Source organism: Notolepis coatsorum (genome assembly GCF_963971535.1).
Source record: "Notolepis coatsorum genome assembly, chromosome: 4".
Classification (NCBI taxonomy): Eukaryota; Metazoa; Chordata; class Actinopteri; order Aulopiformes; family Paralepididae; genus Notolepis; species Notolepis coatsorum.
The window spans coordinates 190,698,228-190,721,046 of record NC_140168.1 but is presented as its reverse complement, the minus strand read 5'-3'; the positions used below and the strand labels follow the sequence as shown (position 1 = coordinate 190,721,046).

The 22,819-nt window shown below is 41.9% G+C and overlaps 1 protein-coding gene across 1 annotated transcript in view; it reads left to right on the top strand.

Moving 5' to 3' along the window:
• Positions 1 to 22,819, top strand: part of arap2 (ArfGAP with RhoGAP domain, ankyrin repeat and PH domain 2) — a gene marked incomplete at its 3' end in the record, with an annotated part of 497,512 nt that overhangs the window by 200,952 nt on the left and 273,741 nt on the right. Inside the window, 1 exon segment of the mRNA XM_084312192.1 lies at positions 12,643 to 12,749. Within this exon segment, the coding sequence (XP_084168318.1) occupies positions 12,643 to 12,749 (107 nt within the window).

Below are 22,819 nucleotides of genomic sequence, written 5' to 3'. Positions count from 1 at the left end.
TGTTTTTAGTTGACCCCTTTGGCGCCTGTCTCGTCCGCAGTGCTCCAGGCTCGGGTCAAGTGCCTGCTGCCTGGATTGAGGGATCGGCCTCTTCTGGATGTCGTCTCCCCGGTGCGCTGCCTGCTCCCGCTGTAGTGTAGCCTCTTGAGTGCTTCGAGTTACAGCCATGCTGACTGCCTGAGTATGCCAGGGTCAGTGTGCCAGGCGGCGTGCTAGTGGGGGGAAGGGCCTGCTCTTGGATGGGCCCTGTCAGAATACGCTGGCGGTGTGGGGGGCGGTGTCACTAGTGACCGCCTGGTGAGGTCTTGATGCTGTGGCGTCATTGGCCTCTCCGGGCCCCCTTTTTTCCGGGGGGATCCAGTCCCTTCTGGGTCTGGGCCTTCCTTCGCGCTCTGCTGCTACGGCCTTGCCACGGGGTTGAGTTTGCTCTTTACTCCGTGATTTTGGGGGCGGTAACGAGGTTTGTTCCTTCCGTTCGTTCCCTGGTGGCATGCGGGTTGTGTGTGTGCGTAGTCGTGGGGTCAAGCCACGGTCTGCTCACCCTGTGTGTTGAGTTGCTCGAGTTCCTCTTCGCACGGTCGGATCCGTCTCCCTCCCGTCCTCTAATAGGGAGGGTATCCCTCCATTAGGGAGGGTCGGGGGGCTCGGACCTCCCCGGTTCTGATGGTTGTGGGGGGCCTCAGTGGGGTACATTTGTCGAGCGTCAGCTCCCGCTCAGCTCCTGTTGTGCAGATTGACGCTGAGCGGCAGCTAATACGATATAGAACGATAGTTCTATGAGTATTAGTGACGCTCAGCGTCTAGACGCCACTGCAGACCTTGATCTTACCTTGTGGTGAAATGATTGAGAAGGAGATGAGTGTGTGGCCCCACCCCTGCTTATGTAGGTAGCATATGTGGGTGTGTCCAGACGGATGCTGGTATGTAAAGGTGCATTTGTGAGTTTTTGTTCAGTGCACGTCACTGGAGTGAGATATGTGCAGATTGATGCTGAGCGTCACTAATACTCATAGAACTACGGTTATATTCATAACCTATCGTCAACCTGTATTGTCACAGTGAAATGGTTAACCATTTGTTAGTGTGGTAGTTAAATGGTTAACCTTCTGTAGTGTGACAGTGAACGGGTTAACATTATGTAGTGTGGTTGTGAAATGGTTAACCCTTTGCCGTGTGGCAGTGCAATGGGGTTAACCTTCTGTATTGTCGCAGTGAAAGGGTTAACCATGTGTTAGTGTGATAGTGAATGGGTTAACAGTCCTACGTCCGCATCAGGGACCTTTCTTCAGATACGAGGAGCCGCCGGCCGGCGTGACGGACGGCGCTGACCTGGATATTTACTGTGTTCGCATGTGTCCATGACCTTTGGCTCCGTCGCCACAGTGATTGTTGAGCCCTTCTCGAAGATCACAGCCTTTTGCCCATAATGCACTTTAATGGAGCTGCCCCCTTTGATCTCCTGGGGATTTACCCTGAGGTGATCCACTAATCACTCCTCTCTCTCTCTCTCTCTCTCTCCCTCTCTCTATCTCTATATCTCTCTATCTCTCGCTCTCTCTCTTTCCCTCTCTCTCTCTATTTCTCTATATCTCTCCCTCTATTTATCTTTCTCTCTATATCTCTCTCTCTCTCCCCCTCTCTTTCTCTTTATCTCTACTCTATATCTCACACTCACTCCCTCTCCCTACCCATCTCCCCCTCTTTATCTCCCTCTCTCCCCATATCTTTCTCTTTATATCTCCCTCACTCCCTCTATCTCTATTTCCATCTCCCTCTCTATCTCCCCCTATCTTTCCCTCTCTCTCTCTTCCCATATCCCTCTTTCTTACTCTATATCCCTCTCTCTCCCTATCTTTCTCTTTTTATCTCCCTCTAGCCCTCTCTCTCTCTATCTCTATCTATCTCTCTCTCTCTCTCTCTCTCTCTCTCTCTCAATCTCACTCTTCCTCTGTCACATTCCATCATACTGTTTTGTCTCAACTTGCTCTCTACATCAGGGGTAGGCAACCCTAGGCACACGTGCCTGCATAGGCACGCGGGGGCATTTGCATAGGCACATGGGGCAGCATAAAAAAAAGAAATAAAAAAAAATTGAAATATTATAGTGAAATATTTTGCACTGTTGTCGCATTTATCTTGTTGAAATCCTCCCACAGGTTCTTTTTACTACCACATATTTAATTGAGACCCTTTATTTGTTTATTATTTCAATTTAGCTGGAAATACATTGCTACATCATTCAGTAACATTTGCAGAGCCTTATAACAAAAACATTATTACGGTCACCATTGTGACCAGTGGGATTAATCAACAAATTGTATTATTTATTTTTCTATTTCATTGAACATTGCACATGTTAAAAGCCATTTTTCTTACTCAAACTGTGAGTATTACCAAGTAAACTTGTGTTCTTAAAACAATGACAATAAACATAGTTTTATTAGGTTGAAATAATGTGGTTGTGTACTTATTTTTCTGTTAACTTATTATGGATTGAAAACTGAAAACCTTAATGCACAGTAACTGAACTCAATATTTTTAAGTTCTGGTAACTTATTATTATATTTTTTTTACAGTGTAGTCTTGCGATCAATCAAAACTTATTTACACGGTATACCTCACATTCACCCTCCATTCACATCCTGGTGTTCTCCATTAGGCCTGTAGGTGGAGCTATGACAGCACACGTACAGTACACACACCAATGGTGTGTGATGTGTCCAAAAATGAATGGGCAAATGTGAGTGAAATGGTCGCACTGTATGCAGCTGTTTGTCTGCATTGCATCCCCCCCCCCCCAACTCAGATTTAGGGTTGATGCAACCATCATAATAATATTGTTAATAATAACAATAACAATAATGATGTAATAATGTAAAAATTATCATTAAAAAGACCTGATTATGAGAAAAAAAATTACGATGCATGGAATATTGTTGAGGCACACTAGTTACAACTATATTTCAAACAGGCACTCCATGTCAAAAAGGTTGCTGACCCCTGCTCTACATGATATCTCTTTTAGTAAAACATCTCCTCAGGGGCCAGACAATAACTTGGCATACGTCTTGTTTATATTATCTCAGAATTCTCACAGAATGAGAACTCTTAAGTATGTTAAATTATATTATCTCAGAATTCTCACAGAATGAGAACTCTTAAGTATGTTAAATTTGTTGCTCCCCCCCCCCCCCCCCCCCCCCATGAGCACATGTGCTCCTATATGAAAATATGTAGGAGCATGCAAAGACATTTCGGAGCACAGTGGAACATTTTATACTGACATTCTTTTTCAGTAGGGTCAGGTATGGATTGGATTTGATCGATTCCAGTTTTGGTTCTGCTTATTCAATCTCTGTTCCGGACCTTTCATTCTTGGAAGATTTAGGCTCTAGTCAGTAAAAACCATGATATGAATATATATTTTTCTCTTAAGCTGCTGTAACTTAGCCTTTAATCTTTGCTGTTTCTGATGCTTTAGGAATATATCAAAGGAGGCTTATTCTTTGATATTGCTGTGGATGAATGCATTTTGTTGATCTATTACCTAAGGAAGGAGACAACTGTTGCCAATGAATGTAAGCACTTTAAATCACTGCTCAGTGACATTCATCCACTCCCTCTGTGCTCATCTTCCCCTGCAGAGCTGAAGTGAAAGTTGTTTTTAATGTTTGGAGAATAACTGCAGCTCTGTGAACCTGCATCTAGGATTATCATTTGTTTGGGTTCCTCTAATATAAGGGACACATGTCAGCTGTCATTATGTTACACTCAAGTGTCCTGCATAGCCAGACCTCCACGTCCATGCTCTGTTAGTGCAGCACAGGACATATTATAACCCAAGTGTACACGGTAACGTTGTGGGTATCAAACAGGATGAAAGACTGTCATGTTTTAAACTGTGTGGGTATCAAACAGGAGGTAAGACTGTCAGGTTTTAAATTGTGTGGGTATCAAACAGGAGGAAAGACTGCCCTGTTTTAAACTGTGTGGGTATTGTGGGATATTTGTGGATATCCTGAAGAAGAAGGTTCTCAGTCAACTGAGGTTCAGTTAATAACAAATGTTTATTAACCAAACGGATAGAAATGTACAAATAGTAGTTAGAGATAATGGCTGAGGCTCTCGCCCCAGGCGATCAGCTGAAATGACCCAGGTAAAGAGACCTGGATTGTTCTCGGGAGGAGTCTTATATAGTTACAAGGGGGGTGGGAGGTGGTCCCATTTGATAAGTCAAATGGGGGGGGGGGGGGGCACAGGATAGATACAGGGGAGGGGAATGTCTTTACATGAGGGAGTTGGGGAATCATTCTATTATTCCACAGTTACTCACTTTTCTCTTCATAATGTGTGTGAGATTAATGTATAATATCAGGGGAGGGGAATGTCTTTACATGAGAGAGTTGGGGAATCATTATATTATTCCACAGTTACTCACTTTTCTCTTCATAATGTGGGTGAGATTAATGTATAATATACCAGGATTATTTGGAACAGGTAAAATATTGAAAAGTGAATAGATATGGTAAAATAATGGGACCGATGTAATCCATCGGTTATCAGATAATGAATGAAAATAGAAAACAATTAAAATAATGAAAATTTTGGCCATTGTGATTTGTTGGTTAACTGGATTAATGAATGAAAATCAATTCAAATCCGTGGTTGGCATAACAGTTTAAAATGGAAATATTTGCATACGTGATTCATGACATGATTGACTGGACTAAAGTCTGTGTTATTTTGATATCAGAGATGTGGGAATATCACCCTTTTCTTTTATTAATAATCTCAAATACCTATATCAATGATTGGTCCGCACTCTGATATCAAACAACAAATAACATACTCATTAGAAGCTCTGGTTGTGCCCATCTTGGCTTGGCACTTACCTCCAGTCATTCACGTCGTGAATCAGACATTTAAGTGGTAACTATGTGTCTTCATGATAATATCAATGGGAGCTAAGATTATGGTCGCACATACAGACATAGTAATAACCCAATTAAATACATGTGAACACTGTCTCTGTGTGGTCAGAGTGCACAGGGTGAAAACACAAAATCGTGTGCATAATTATCAGGAATAGGATTTACAAATAGGCATGAACCTAGTGGCTAATGTATAAAAAAACATTTAAAAACCGTTAACCTGGGGGAGCTCCCGTAGCTCACCGCATATCTCGGCGCTATTTCTGCGTCAGGGAAAACCGTGCTCGTCACGGATCTGGGGGACACGAGTTCGATTCCCGGACCCGCCGTCATTTCTCAGAATGTCTTCCCCTGCTCTACATCCCATTTCAACCTGTTTCTGTCGGTCATGCTTGACCAGAAAGAAAAAAAAGCGATAAACGCTTAAAAAAAAGTAAAAAAAAAAAAAAACGTTAACCTAGTGGTTTGTATAAAAACTATAAAACATGATTGATTATGGGAAAATGTTCAAAAATATATACATATATATATATATATATGTACAATTTATAATGACCACTTCTTCCTTCAGCAATACATTTTAGTTCATTATTACTAAACATTGTTAATGCTATCTCAATGATTTCATTTCATCACATTCCTAGTTCATCTTTTTTCCAGGTGCATATAACATTGTGAAGTTGTTCTTGTTTGTGAAGGCATGAATCTGACAGATGTCGCTTCGCTGTTGGCAAGCTGTTCTCTACTAGGGGTGTGTCCTTCTGTGGTGGTCTTGATGTGTGTTGAATGTATCGTACATTCAGTTGATGTTTATGTGAGTCTGTCGTGTGGCAGCGCCATACAGTAAGACAGTAATCTAAAAAAATAACAATGTGGACAATGTGTGCTAGGCCTGTTTTACTGCAAGTGTTATGCGTTTCTCGTGTGTTCAGGTCGCTATCCACTCCTTGTGTATCTCGTCGCAGGGTCACCGGTAGCAGTGGGGCGGTCGACTATAGTTACCTTGCAGACTCTTTTCCTGGAGCCTGTGTTGTTCTCCACCACCATCACATATATGCCACTGTGCTCACGCTTGACCTTTATCAGGCCCAGAGACATGGCGGTATGGTGGTCTTGAACATGCTGTGTGGTGGTTGGTCCCTTGTTCCCCGTCATCACGGTACCAGATGGGCGAGGGTTTGCTGGTGTAGCGGCCTGTCTGTAGGACGCTCTCTCTCACACGGATGACAATATTATCATCGGAATCCACCTTGATGGTTGGGGCTCTAGTTCCTTTCTGCAGGTGATGGGTTTGGTCTGCTGTGGGCCGTCGGAGGGGAAGCTGCATGTTGTCCTTTCTGTCTTTGCTTCCCTTCCTTTTGGGGACGTCTGTGTCGTGTGGGCTGGGTTGGATGGCGGCTCTCTCAGGTTGTGTCCGCAGCTCCTTGGCGGCGTCCCTCGTGGTCCTCTGCTGCCGTGGGTCACCCTCGTCTCTGGGTTGTGTTCCTCCTTGTCTGGTCCCGCCGTCGTTCGTGGTTCAGGTCACGCGTCGTCTCACTCGTCCTGTCCTCTCACCAATTTATGATCTGATGATGATGAAAACTGCCTTAGAAAAACCTCCTCACATAAATGATTCAACGCATTTCTGCTAAAGAGGAAAATCATTTAGGGTTAATTCAATTCATAGTTTAATTCATTGTGTAATACCATTATGCATTTTCTTTATTTTACTTACCATTGAGTCGATGCATCTTCATACTAACCTGTCTTTAGTGTTTGGGTCGTGACTTCTCTGGTTTTCTCATCATAATTTAGCATGGGGAAAAACATTCTAGGCAGCCAGTTAATTTTGCATGAAAAACAATCATTCATTTTCTCGTCTACTCTTAAGTAGCATTAATTTAATTATCCTATAATACATCTTGTGCATTTTGATACTCATTGTGTAAATGATTATATTGATGTTCCAACTGGTGTTCTTGATATTTGCAGTCATAGAAATGTATTAGTTTGTTAAAAAGAAGAGTCATGCATGTTATTAGTTAGTGGAAAAATAGAATTGTGAGTAATTTCCTGACTGCATTCATCAAGTACCAGTGAATCATGGTGTTCGCTATGGCAAGCTGATCTCCAGACATTGCATTCACCAAGCCCTTTCGTGTGGTCAGAGTTCAGGCATTTGCATTGTTTTGTCTCAATCATGCCCTACCCTGTGGTTTTCAAGTGCCCACTCTGAATAGCGTCTGTTATGGTCTTTGTTCCTGTGAACCAAAATTTACATGTGGGTGTTTGGATGCAGATTTGTTTTAAATGGTCAATCGATTGTCTTTCAGCTCCACACCATCTTCGGTTGAATCTTGTGTTGACATGCAAATTGTTGGAGTTTTCCGTCTTTTGTGATACAATTTGGGTGTAGACCTGCACTGCTCTGCATCTCGCCTCAGAGCCAGATCTGTCTGTCTCTTGGTTGTCTGTAAACACAAACACATGTTAATTTACCACTCCTAAGACCATTTTTGAGTGTGTTCTCTTTGATTTTGAGTTCAAACACACATCATCTAGTCTCCATCTATATAAGGTCTAATCGTTTATACTGGGAGTAAGTGTGTGTTACTCATAAATTGTGTTGTGTTCAGTTATGATGCATGATTTTCTATGGTACCCCGTATCAAAACAATAGAGTCGTGGGAGTTAAAACATACATTGTTTTTAAAATAGAAATGATTTGTTGAATAAACATAGCATGTTTGCCTTATCACTAGCCTTGTGCACATTCTAAGATATAGAAACCTATTTATGAGGAGCGAGCCTACCGGCGCGCCCACAGATACATTACAAATCTGAAACAGGCATTGAGGTTAGCTTTATGTGACTTATAACGTGTACAGTAATGAAAAACAATCACTCAAGCGATATGGGATAGCTGTAATTCACTGCAAATGAGAAGATAGTTATGTCATGCAGCTACATTAGGATTTCATACTTACCGGAAAAAGCTGTTGTGTTCACGTCGGATCCTCACAGTTCAGTTCAGTTATTGAATAACCATATTAACTTACCCCCTTGCAGCGCGTACATACACATACAAATAAAACATATACTACACATGGATTTCATATACCCTCGGCCTCGGGCATATTAAACTTTATGTTCACCCATGGATAGTTTCATATCAAAATCATAACTTCATGGCGCACATCGTATGACGTCATCGCTCCAAGTGACGTTCATGCGTTCCCATTCACCTCGGAAATAACGCTTTTCCGCGAGCTCTCAATAGCCTGGAATTCACCTAAAACCAGCGTTTTGTAACCGAATGAACGCGCCTGTGCATCATATGCGGTTCCATGTGAAACGTAACCAACATACATACTGTGCACATACAAACAAAACGTAAACAGACAAACAAACAATAATATTTACAAGATAACGTATGTGTATACCTGGTCTGTATCGGATCGCTGTTCGTTTAATCGACCAGCACCATGCTGCGATAAGGCTTTTATACCCTCGATATACACTATACACCGCTATTAACGCATAACGACCGAACCTGAACTTCTAAATTTAACAGCGCTATATTAGATTTGAATATACCGTTTAATCACACTCACGGCCCCTTCAACCCGCGACTAATGTCCCGTTTAATGTAGTACACGTACTACCGGGACGTCCCGTAGTCAGCTTCCCGCTATCTGTAGTGATCAATTGGTTCACCTAATCCGAATACATCATTTTCAGGAATGGAAGAGTTTGTGGGCTTAGTTTGAGCTTGAAACTATGAATATTACAACGTTACTCTGGTAAATCTAATTATGATTATATCAGCTCTCGGTCCTACTTCCCGCCTTTTGCAGAAGAATCACAGAACATTTTCTAACAGAGTAGCGTTTTCCAAGGATATCACGTCTAATAAGCCCACGTATCTTGCCTTGTTGCCTATATTTTAGTCTGCATCAGCTAGACTAGGGTTAGCAATCCAACAACCTATGGTGTGCCCTAACTTTCGGTTGGCAACAGCTCAATCCGGGAATAGCACTACAACCCAGCAAATCCTTTCAGAACATCTGTCCTGATAAGGACCCGGGTACACGCGTTTCCCCGGTAACGATTCTCAATACAGATCAGATATATTAATACACTCTATTCTTACTCAGCCATGATCTCAATATTTGACAACATTCCGTAACATTCACCTGGCACAGAGAAAAGCGGGAATGTTTTAATTCCTTGCCATACATTTTGGTCGACCATTCTATTATACTCACTTTTCTCTGTATAGATGAAACAATACAGCACGCTGGGAGGACGCAAAGAGTCCGTCACAAGTTCGTAGACGCCAATTGTGGAATATTTGTGGATATCCTGAAGACTGTTCTCAGTCAACTGAGGTTCAGTTAATAACAAAGGTTTATTAACCAAACAGATATAAATGTACAAATAGTAGTTAGAGAGAATGGCTGAGGCTCTCGCCCCAGGTAATCAGCTGAAATGACCCAGGTAAAGAGACCTGTATTGTTCTCGGGAGGATCCTTATATAGTTACAGGGGGGGGGGTGGGGGGGGGGGGGGCACAGGATAGATACAGGGGATGGGAATGTCGTTACATGAGGGAGTTGGGGAATCATTCTATTATTCCACAGTTACTCGCTTTTATCTTCATAATGTGGGTGAGATTAATGTATAATATCAGGGGAGGGGAATGTCTTTACATGAGAGAGTTGGGGAATCATTATATTATTCCACAATATAAAACATGAGGAAATACTGTCAGGTTTTAAACTGTGTGGGTATCAAACAGGAGGAAAGACTGCCATGTTTTAAACTGTGTTGGTATCAAACAGGAGGAACGACTGCCATGTTTTAAACTGTGGGTATCAAACAGGAGGAAAGAATGCCATGTTTTAAACTGTGGGTATCAAATAGGAGGAAAGACTGTCAGGTTGTAAACTGTGTGGGTATCAAACAGGAGGAATGACTGCCATTTTTTAAACTGGGTATCAAACAGGAGGAAAGACTGCCATGTTTTATACTGTGTGGGTATCAAACGGGAGGAAATACTGCCATGTTTTAAACTGTGTGGGTATCAAACAGGAAATACTGTCAGGTACTGGGAACCGTGTGGGTCTGGGTACTGTGTGGGTATGATTTAGCTCTGTGTTTAGCAGGTATTGGGGTGGGGCTAGCAGTTAGCATAGTGTCGCCCGGTGGTTAGACGTAGCCACCGGCAGTGTCGTGTAGCTAGCTGTGCATAGCATGGTGTGGGGTGGGAAGCAAGACTGTCTCTGTTGTGGGAGGGCGTCTCTCTGTCGGTGAGGCAGGAGGACGCGAGCAGCCTGGGTAACCAAAGAAGTATTTGGAGGTTGTCGTCTCCTGGGGCCCGACAGAGAGGGTTACAACCGGTAACCAACAGAGCACTTCGGGGCTAGCAGTGAGCATGATGTTGTAACCGGTGGTTATGCTATAGCCACCGGAAGTGTCTCATGGCTAGCTGCTGGTCTAGCATTGCGGGGGGGGGGGGGGGGGGGGGGGGTAATTTGTGGACTGTGGGTGGGTTTGGTTCATATCTCGGGGCGAGATACTTAGCTGTGGGGGGATAATGTAGCGACCCTGGGATTTGGTTCGGTTGGTCAGTTGAGCTGTCACTCAACACTCCGCCATCCCGGCGCTGGCGGTGTCCCTATTGGACACGGCAGCCACGGGTTGACATAGTCGAGAGTGCACAGGCTGACCCGGAGAGGTATAATAGGGTGTGCCATCCAGTGTGCACTCTCTTGGGGCATGGGAAATGGTAGCAATGAGTCTGATACTGCAACCTGTAATGGAGAACTGTGAATAAAGACTTGAACTGAGAACTACCAACCTGCCTCGAGAATCATCTATAACTTTGAAGCTCAAAATGTTACAGTATGTTAGATTCATTGGTCCATCATATCTCTGTTGGATTAATTTGTCCATCATATCTCTGTTGGATTCATTTGTCCATCATATCTCTGTTAGATTCATTGGTCCATCATATCTCTGTTACATTCATTGGTCCATCACATCTCTGTTAGATTCATTGGTCCATCATATCTCTGTTAGATTCATTGGTCCATCATATCTATGTTAGATTCATTGGTCCATCATATCTATGTTAGATTAATTGGTCCATCATATCTCTGTTGTATTAATTTGTCCATCATATCTCTGTTGGATTCATTTGTCCATCATATCTCTGTTAGATTAATTGGTCCATCATATCTCTGTTACATTCATTGGTCCATCACATCTCTGTTAGATTCATTGGTCAATCATATCTCTGTTAGATTCATTGGTCCATCATATCTATATTAGATTAATTGGTCCATCATATCTCTGTTGGATTCATTTGTCCATCATATCTATGTTGGATTCATTGGTCCATCATATCTCTGTTACATTCATTGGTCCATCACATCTCTGTTAGATTCATTGGTCCATCATATCTCTGTTAGATTCATTGGTCCATCATATCTATGTTAGATTCATTGGTCCATCATATCTATGTTAGATTAATTGGTCCATCATATCTATGTTGGATTAATTTGTCCATCATATCTCTGTTGGATTCATTTGTCCATCATATCTCTGTTAGATTAATTGGTCCATCATATCTCTGTTACATTCATTGGTCCATCACATCTCTGTTAGATTCATTGGTCAATCATATCTCTGTTAGATTCATTGGTCCATCATATCTATATTAGATTAATTGGTCCATCATATCTCTGTTGGATTAATTTGTCCATCATATCTATGTTGGATTCATTGGTCCATCATATCTGTTGGATTCATTGGTCCATCATATCTCTGTTAGATTCATTGGTCCATCATATCTCTGTTAGATTCATTGATCCATCATATCTCTGTTACATTCATTGGTCCATCATATCTCTGTTAGATTCATTGGTCCATCATATCTCTGTTAGATTCATTGGTCCATCATATCTATGTTAGATTAATTGGTCCATCATATCTCTGTTGGATTAATTTGTCCATCATATCTATGTTGGATTCATTTGTCCATCATATCTCTGTTAGATTCATTGGTCCATCATATCTCTGTTACATTCATTGGTCCATCACATCTCTGTTAGATTCATTGGTCCATCATATCTCTGTTAGATTCATTGGTCCATCATATCTCTGTTAGATTCATTGGTCCATCATATCTATATTAGATTAATTGGTCCATCATATCTCTGTTGGATTCATTTGTCCATCATATCTATGTTGGATTCATTGGTCCATCATATCTATTGGATTCATTGGTCCATCATATCTCTGTTAGATTCATTGGTCCATCATATCTCTGTTAGATTCATTGGTCCATCATATCTCTGTTAGATTCATTGGTCCATCATATCTCTGTTAGATTCATTGGTCCCCATGCATCTAAATATGTGTAGATTATTGTTACTCTCGCTCTCTCTCTATCTCTCTCTCTCTATCTCTCTATATCTCTCTCTCTATCTCTCTCTATCTCTATATCTCTCTCTCTCTCTCTCTCTCTCTCTCTCTCTCTATCTCTCTATCTATCTCTCTCTCTCTCTCTCTCTATATCTCTCTCTTTCTCTATTATATTTGGTGATCATATCTCTAAGTATGATAATGCATTGGTTCCCATATCTCTTAAGTGTGTTCGATTATATTGGTCACTATATCTCTTAAGTATGTTATATTCCCTGGTCCATGTCTCGTTCTGTGTGCAGGACTATAAAGCAGGCCTGGCCATTGCTGAGGTGGATCTGACTGCTGCTAATATCAAAGACCTGGACCGACGGGGCTTTGAAATCAACACACCCTTCAGAAACTTCAGGTGAGTCTAGCTCCATGTGTGTGTGTGTATCTGTGAGCGCGTGCTACGGTTCAAAGACATACTTGATCGCTCTGTGGGGAGTGTTCACGCGGTGCTGTGTGTCTCCCAGAGCTTGAGCCCCTGCTCCTACATCTGAGAGGATTCTCCACACGTCACATCACCTTTTTAATATCTCAAAGATAACCGTCAACGTGAAGGATCTCTCCGTGGACAGACCTGACACTTGGGCCGATGTGATCAGTGCCATTAAAATTACAAAGCACAATCCATATATATATATATATATATATATCTCGTTTTTGAAACCTTAACCCTTGCACTGCCGCACTACCAACCGGTTAACCCTTTCACTGCGACGATACACAGCATGTTAACCCTTTCACTGCCACACAACAGTAGGCTAACCCTTCCACTGCCACACGACAGAAGGTTAACCCTTTACTATCACACTACCGACGGTAACCGTCAGTAGTGATAGTAAAGGGTTAACCTTCTGGCGTGTGGCAGTGAACAGGGTTAAAGGGGAATTCCACCTGGGGTCTCATGCGACATCGATCAATATCATTCAGATTCTTCTCAGCAGAGATCTTCTTCGGCGAAAGCCACATTGGCGGAAATTAATCTGTTGCGGTTCAATCTGATTAATGAGTTTAATGTCGCTCGGCAGTGGAATTTCCCTTTTTAACGGTGTCATAAAAATAGAATAGAATATAATAGAAATACTTTAATCATCCTGAGGGAAATTTGGCACTACAAATCGCTCACAGTAAACATTTAGGTAGACAAAACAAAGTCACGAATAAGAATAACAAAATAATTGCCTAAGAATAAATAATAAAATAAGCCTAAGAATAAAATAATAATAATAAAATCCGGTCCAGGATTCACATTCCCTAAGTTATTTATATACATTCTAGTATAAAATATACAGTGAAAATATACAGAATTCTAGTGTAATATTGAACAATGTTGTTTTAAAAGTTAAAGTACAGGAAGATGGTAACTGTCACCCTGTGTGCAGTGATGCAGTGAGGCACAGTGATGCATTGTAAAGTCTGATGGCTGTCACCATATCTAAGTGACATAAGGAGGACGTAAACGCTTTATTCACTACATTTCTGAGACAGCTCCAGCCACATTTCCAGTCTAATTTCAAGCGGCCCTCGTTGGGGGAAATGTGTCCTTCAAAACGTAAGCCTCTTACCGCACTCCTGTTTTTAATCCCAATAATCATATCTCCCGAGGCATCCCGAATTCACACTCGAAGACGAGGGCAAATATTTCGGCTTTAATCCGCTCTTAAATATGCACACTATGGTAAACGGTCACAGTGTGATAACTGTTGAGAGTAGTGAATTAATATTTACATTGTTTCATATCAGATCGGTCTTTTCTTCTTATATTTTTGCACAACCAAGGCCCTTATCTTCACCTGGAGAGACGTTTTAAGTCTTAAGCTTTTGAATAAGTGGGGTCATCGTTCCTGTCCTGTGTTTTCTTTCAGGAACATGCGAGCAGTCGTTGGTGTGACCGGTGTTACGCTGCACGCGTTAACAATTTGAATGCCCAACCCGAGATAATTCGGGTTTACCCCCCGCGGGTTGAATGCCCATAACGAGAATATTCGTTTTTTTCTCGTTTTAAATTTTTATTAGCGATCTGAATTCATATTTCATCAACCGAGTCTACCGTTGGCAAATCAGCCACCCCAGACGCTCAGATGTGAAAAAAGCGCCCCCTATCGTCTCCCTGATGGTAATTCACCCTTTTGGATTGGACTCAATGAAAATGCATGGGGGAAAAAAACCCGGAATCCACATTTTACTTCTCACGCATGTAACCGGGGCCGATGTGATATGGCTGTTTTGACTGTGCGAGTGATCAGGAAATAAGAGAATCGATTTACAGCTTGCGGCACCAGCGTGCATACGTACACATATACTATCGATAATCTAGCGTTTATTTGAAAACTATTCATAAATAGGCCAAACAATGACAACGTTCTAGAATATTACAGTACATCAGCGTTTATCAGGGATTATTTTTTTTACTTCTTGAAAACGAGGGCTTTTCAAAATGCTATAAAACTGAAATGAACCGATAAAAAACAATCCGCTTCGACAATGTTGACTGGAAATGGGTCATTGATAATGCGACGGGCAGATTAGACACATAGCCATAATTTAAAACATAGATTAGGCGATATTAACGTTAACATTGAAGTGGTTGCTGGGCATTCAAGGGGTAAAAAGGAAAACACGGCCGGCTCTGAAAGTGTTAATAAAGAATATCAGCCTCTGCCGAGCCCTGAACATGACCCTTCATATCTCAATGTATTGATTGTATTATGTCGTTATTTCTCTAATCTGCCCCACAGTAATTTAGGAAAATGACAAACGAGGAATATCTTTACGATTGAAACGTGTTTATTGTATCTTGCTCCGTAAAGTAAATTACATTAGATTAGATTCAAATTGATTGTCATTATCCATATCCAATATGCAATGTATGGGTGATTAAACTGGGTATATAATATATAGATTAGTAGTACTGATAGTAATACTAATAGTACTAATCAGATGTATGTACAGAGTTGTAGTATTAATGGATAGTATTATGTACACTGATACAGGTATAAATACGCTATAGTAGTAGTCATACTGGCCAGTAGTGTAGCTAGTACGAGTAGGTAAGGGATATATATATATATAAGTGTAACGGATGGTATCGTGAAGCGCAGTCAAGAAGGGCTGGGGTGAGTAGCGGTGCTATGGGTTAAACTCACTCTCACATCCTCAAAAGATGCATAAACCCATTACTTAGAAGTGGATTCACCTCTTGGTATAGTGGTCTGTGTTGTTGCCTGCGGCGTGGGAGACCGGGGTTTGACTCCCACTCGGGGCATCGAAGTGCCTTGGGTGGCGTGGAGTGAGTTTGAGAGGGTGAGTGTAACAGATGGTACCGTGAAGCGCAGTCAAGAAGGGCTGGGGTGAGTAGCAGTGCTATGGGTTAAACTCACTCACATCCTCAAAGACAGATAGACACGTTGCGAAGTAGTGGATTCACCTCTTGGTATAGCGGTCTGTGTTGCTGCCTGCAGTGTGGGAGACCGGGGTTCGAATCTCCCTCGGGTCATCAAAGTTTAAGGTGACGTTGTCACAACCGTTACAATGGTGCCGATTGACCCGGATGCCTTGTGTGGAGTGGAGTGAGTTTGAGAGGGTGAGTGTAACGGATGGCATCGTGAAGCGCAGTCAAGAAGGGCTGGGGTGAGTAGCGGTGCTATGTGTTAAACTCACTCTCACATCCTCAAAAGACGCATAAACCCATTACTTAGAAGTTAATTCACCTCTTGGTATAGCGGTCTGTGTTGTTACCTGCGACGTGGGAGACCGGGGTTTGACTCCCACTCGGGGCATCAAAGTTTAAGGTGACGTTGTCACAACCGTTACATATATATATAATCTACAGAATATATGCAGTTATGTACAGACATATGGTGTACATGCTATCATACAGAGTTATATGCAGGTGTAGGTATACATAGAATAATGTTTATTCTGTCATTAGTCAAACAGAATCGTGCAGAAATATAGCTACGAGCAACCTCATTGACCATATTCACACTGCGATCATTTTGCTCTTATGGCATGCTCGGGTTGGGATTCCTTTCCACCCTGTTCCCTCCCATGGGCCTACTAACACTCAAACTGTGAAATAAGACAACCCAGTCCAGACTTTGCACCCAGCCCGTATTCAGAAACCGTGCCTTTTTAAACGAGTCGTTTGAAATTCCGTCTCCTTGTGATGTCACACGAAAAAGCTCATTGCAATGTGCGCACAAAATGGCGGCTTGCTCGTAAACGTTCTCTTTTCTACCTAAAGTTTGTTTCTGACAAAAAAATGTGACTGGAGTTGTATATGACATTGCAGGAGCTCTAGTCACATTTGATCTGCAATGCCTAGTTTGACAGTTCGATCTGAATTCCGGCCAACGGTACAGGTTCGTAACCACATTGCTAGACATACGGTAATTATCGTATTTGTACTTCGATCGAGCAGGCTCCCCCGCTACAGACACAGAAACAGCCCATTCAGCAAAAATATTGGAGGGAATCGTGCACTTTATGATAAAAAGATGCCCTAAGAAAGATCTTTGGCTATAGGGCCATTGCATATTTTCCCTCTTGTAACCATGGCGACCATTATCCAAAGTCGGAGCTACCTGCTGTTATTTTACCAGTAACTCTGGTTCTAGACCACCTAGGAGCTAATCCTATGTTACAAGGATGACGAACCCAGTGGTACTATTTACAACCTGCCAGCCACTACCTAACTACATATATCTGCCATTGAGGGAACTAAATATTAGTTTGCCGCCTATTCTCGGTCCTTGCCCCAACAATGGTGGAACGAACTTCCCACCACAGTTAGGACAGCAGAAACCTGTCCAATCGTTCACCGTCGACTAAAGACACACTTATTCAAATAAATATCTGAAATGAAAAGGAAAAAAAACAAACCTTCTTATTGTCATTCACTCGTCCTAATATACTAACCTACCAGGGTTTCCGTTAGAAAAAATTGTTGCCGGCCTCAGTGTCCGGTAGATTTCAATCTACCGGTCAAATGAGAGAAATTCCGGTCAGAGTTTATTGAGCTTAAAAACAATTGATAGGCAAAAGAATGACAACAAAACAAAAGAATGACATCATCAAGGCATGTAGATTTATAATATTTTTACTTAAAACTAGGCTACTTTTGCGTATAAAGTCATTATATTCCAAATAAAATAAGTCCCGATACTCCGTGCTGCTGCCGACTTTAAATCAAATAGGTGTCTGTGGGCAGTCGCCCGACATTAATAAACGGCAGTCTGTTATAATCACATTTTTATGAGCTAACGAATTCTGTTATATTGGACATTTGTATTAATTATATCAAGCAAAGAACTGAGAAATTTGGCAGAGAGAGACGGCAACATTATCGCGGGTTTGCGTGACGACTATCTCTCTCTCCACCTCCCAATGACTTATTTGCGAGAGTATGTCGATGCAGAGCAGCAGATTCAGCTGTTATTGGCTCTTTTCTGGGGACCGCACAGCAGCGCCCCCCACCCAACAGCTGAATTTCCAATGGCTGAATTGGAGTACTGCACTGTGCTGCTGCTGCTCCGGCTCTGCAGCTTCACATGCATTCACACACCCATCACTAAGCTCTCGCTGACAACGTCGTTGTCATTATTAGAAGCAACGATGAAACAAATGTAATGATTGTTTCGTTCATCGCATAGGCTATTTAATTTTAGCCTATTTTAATACAATTCAAATAATCAAATTGTGCTTAGACTCAGGGAATTATTTTCACCGGACATTAAGACCGGAGAGATTAAATATGTCGGACTTCAACAGATTTTGCCCGTCAAATACCGGTAATTACCGGCTAACGGAAACGCTGTAACCTACACTGTAGCACTCAACACTTTGATGAACTTCGTTACTCAGCTGATAGAGTTGTACCATCCCTGCTGACTTGTTGTACACAATGTGTAAGTCACTAAATTTAGCGTTAGCTAAATGACAAAATGTAAATGTAAATATTAGTAAACACATACCATATTTAATATAGCCAGTTTATGCATATATTCAAACCGTGACATGCCATAGTACAATGCAGAACTTCCCCAACTTCCTTCTTTTCACATTGCTGGGCTAGTATAGAGGCCGTTAGAATGCCTAATTGCATTTTCTTATTTTTCTTCAACAAAATAACGTCACGTTTAGGGGACCTTACAGGCCCATTTACTGGTTGAAAAGGACTACAATGTGGGACCTTATAAAAAAGCTAAATTAATGAAAGGAAAAAGTGCAGCAGTCAGAACAGTCTGTCCTCTGAGATTCCAGCGCGGTGCTAATAGGAGAAGAGCGATAAATGAGAAGTGAGCGCTGAGAGCTAATGAGAGGAAAGGGAGCTGTTGTTGGATCCCTTTCCTCTGCAGCTGCTTAGCAGAAATACTTGTGTTATTTTCTGGTCCGGGTTCCATTCCGCCCCCTAACACCTCTCTGCACCCACCTATACACAAACACACACGCACGCACACACACACACACACACACACACACACACACACACACACACACACACACACACACACACACACACACACACACACACACACACACACACACACACACACACACTTACACATATACACACGTACACACGTACACACACTTACAAAAAGACACACACACACATGCAAACAATCTACACACACACACATACAAAACTACACACTTATACACACATGCAAACACACACGCATACAAAAAGACACACACACACACATACAAAAATACACATACACACACACACACACATGCAAACACACACACACACACACACATGTAAACTCAGACATGCACACATACAAAAATATGCACAAACACACACATACAAACACACATGCACACACGCACACACACATACAAAAATACACACACACATGCACACACACACACACACACACACACACACACACACACACACACACACACACACACACACACACACACACACACACATGCATACACACACATGCAAACACACACATGCAAACAAACACACACAAACAAACACACACACAAACACACACACACACACACATGTAAACACACATGCAAACACACACACACAAACATGCATGCAAACACACACAAATACACACTTGTGCACATAAAACACTTCTTCTCAACAGAATCCTCATTACAGTAACTGCTCTTCTGTCCGCGCTTCAATGTTGTGACACAATCGGTAATTATTGATCAGAGCTTTACTATTCTTATTGACTTATTTTTTATAACAAATCCCGTGGGAGCGACGCCGTTTTCAGACGGGCCGCCCGCTACTGTATTGTATATTCCCAGCGGGGTCCGCGATCGATGAGCGCTTTGCTTGTCTGTACGCACGTTCGCAGCCCGCTCGAAAAGCGCGGCTGACTGCTGATGGCCGAACAGAGCGCAGCTTGTTTGTTATGTCTGGACACTTAGTGGTTTCTTTTCCGTTCTGCTTCTGGCTTTCTGGCATAAAAGACTCCTCTCTTTCCTATCATCCCTCCAGCTGTCCCATCGATCTGTTGATCGTCAGCTCTTCTTAATAATGCCTGTCGTTTGCCGGCTTTGTTAAAACAGTGGATGTAATTGGATTTATGTTTTGCTAAAAAGAGGACTCACAAACACCCGCCCCTCCCCTTCCCCCTCCCTCTCCCCCGGCCGGTCAGTCTGATGTGATAATGATGGCTGAATGGATCTTTTTTCCCCCCTCTTTTTTCATTCGATGCAGCTCATATACCGGCAACATCACTAACTCACTCTGTCACACATTCATTGATTCATTTGTTTGCTCGCTCGCTCGCTCGCTCGCTCACTCACTCACAGTGAGTGGCTCGGGAGGTAGAGCAGTCATCTGGTAATCCGGAGGTTCCCGGTTCGATTCCCGGGCAGCGTGTAGAAGTGTGCTTGAGCAAGACACTTCACACACCTAGCTTCTCCCAGTGAGCAGGTCGACACCTTGCATGGTCGCCTCTGCCGTCGGTGTGTGAATGTGTGAGTGAATGGGTCAAATGTGAGGAACAAATTGTATAAGCGCTTTGGATAAAAGTGCCATATAAATGCACATTTTACCATTTACTCACTCACTCACTCACTCACTCACTCACTCACTCACTCACTCACTCACTCACTCACTCACTCACCCTGTTCCAAATTTGCTCATTTTGCTACTGTACGATGCCCCTCTAGCTCATGGAATTACCTTCAACAGTGCATAAAGCTTGAGAGTCTCCCCTCCGTTGCAGAGTTTAAAACATTGATCTCCAACCGTCGCCAATCACGTTGTTTTAATTGATTTGCTATCCTTGCTTTATTATGTGGTAATTATGCTACTTTGATTAAGGTTGAGTGTTCAAACGGCAAATCAAACGGCCAAACACACACACACACACACACACACACATGCACACATGTACGCACACACGCACCGCACGCACGCATGCACACACGCACACACACACACACACACACACACACACACACACACACACACACACACACACACACACACACACACACACACACACACACACACACACACACACACACACGCACATGCAGAGTGGAACAGAGGACTGAGCGATGCCCTATTAGACACTGATGTGTCTGTTTCTAAGCTGGCCCCAAGCTTTCACTGCAAATGAAAATGTTTACTTAAAGAAATTAAGATAAAATAATCATAGTGGCGCTGCTCCCTGATACCATTGTTTAAGGGAAGTGAGATAAAAAATACTGTGAGAGCCATTCGAGCATACTGCCCTGCAGAAGCTAAGCGCAGTAACTACACTTTTTATCTGTTTTATCTTTTGACAAAGTTTCAGAGTTGAGTTTAGAGAAAAGGGGTATACAATCACTGTACAAAATCACTGGATAGTCAAATAACTTTAAAGCCATTTTTCTCAGTTTGATGGCTTCTGCAGGACAGTATTGTTTAAGAAAGGACATTAATGATCAGCGGCTTGTCTTTGCATGTAAACATTTGAGCAAATTTTGATTATTGTTTATATTGTACATATCTTGCAGTCCTGTATATTGTGTGATGTATATTGTGTCTTATATTTTAACGTGTGTTGTTTATATTATCTATATCTTTTTATATACACCGTGGGAATGGGGGAACGTAATTTCAACTTTCTGTATGTCTTGCACAAATAGAAAATGTACAATAAAGTTGACTGACTTTTGAAAACAGCTTAACCCCTTAACACTTTGGGCGCCCGCCGCTTTAGCCATCTTTGTACTCAGTGTGCCATAAAATACAACGTATATTGTTTCTTTACCTTTCTGTGAAAGGTAACTGCACCACAATCTAGTGAAAAGTGGCGGAACTATGAACATTATACAAAAGTAACTGTACTTACAGTAGATTTAATTAACGGCATTTGCTGCCCTGTAACATGCGCCTGGTGATACTAAATCCAGATTGACCTATGCCATTGGAAAGAGGAGATTTGGCCCGATCCATAGATGTATGACTTGGCCATAATACGGTTATATGCCTGCTATTCTATATTCATATTTCAAATTGCATGTGTCCGGATGGGAAAATCTACAAAACCCCTGTAAATCATCTGCCCAGTACTGTATATTTGCATATCGTATATGTTACAAATGTAACAGTACTATATACCTGTATGTCATGTATGTCCCTATGCCATAAATGTCATGATGGCATATGTCATGTATGTTGTGTATGTCATAAATGCCACTATGAATTGAAAATGGGGGACCCTGATGTAAACCAGACAAACATCTTTCTCTGGTCTGCATCCCCTTAACAATTGTGTGTATTGAGCCGTACTGTATTGTACCCATTCTGCAATCTGTTAAATAAATAAATTCATTCATCCCTTTATTAATTTGCTTAGATTTTTAGTACACTTGATCTCAAGAAGGTGTTGAATGTGGCAATTGTTAACGTCTGGTCAATGTTAGCATGATGTTATTCATCGTCAAATATGGGGGGGTTGGGGGTGTATATATATATATATATATATATATATATATATATATATATATATATATATATATATATATATATATATATTCTCATTTGGTTCATTATAATTTACTCAAGCCTAGTAACAGACACTATTTCAGACACTGGGAATACATTCCCTGAGATCCATAGATGTCCCTAGATACCAATAATATGCAAATGGCCCTTGTAGAAGTGGAGCAATCTTCCATTTACTTGGGTATGTACTTTTAGGCGAATTCTCTGAAAATATGGCTAGGGTTTAAGAGATTAATCAAATCCTTGTCATAATTGCCAATTATTAGATGAACACAATCATCAGCGAAGCTGTCTCTCAGTCCTGAGAGTGCGGTGTCTCTCTCCCCATGTGGTTTCTCTCTCTCTCCTCCTGTGGTTTGTCTATCTCTCCCCCTGTGGTTAGTCTCTCTCTCCCCCTGTGGTTAGTCTCTCTCTCCCCCTGTGGTTTCTCTCTCTCTCCTCCT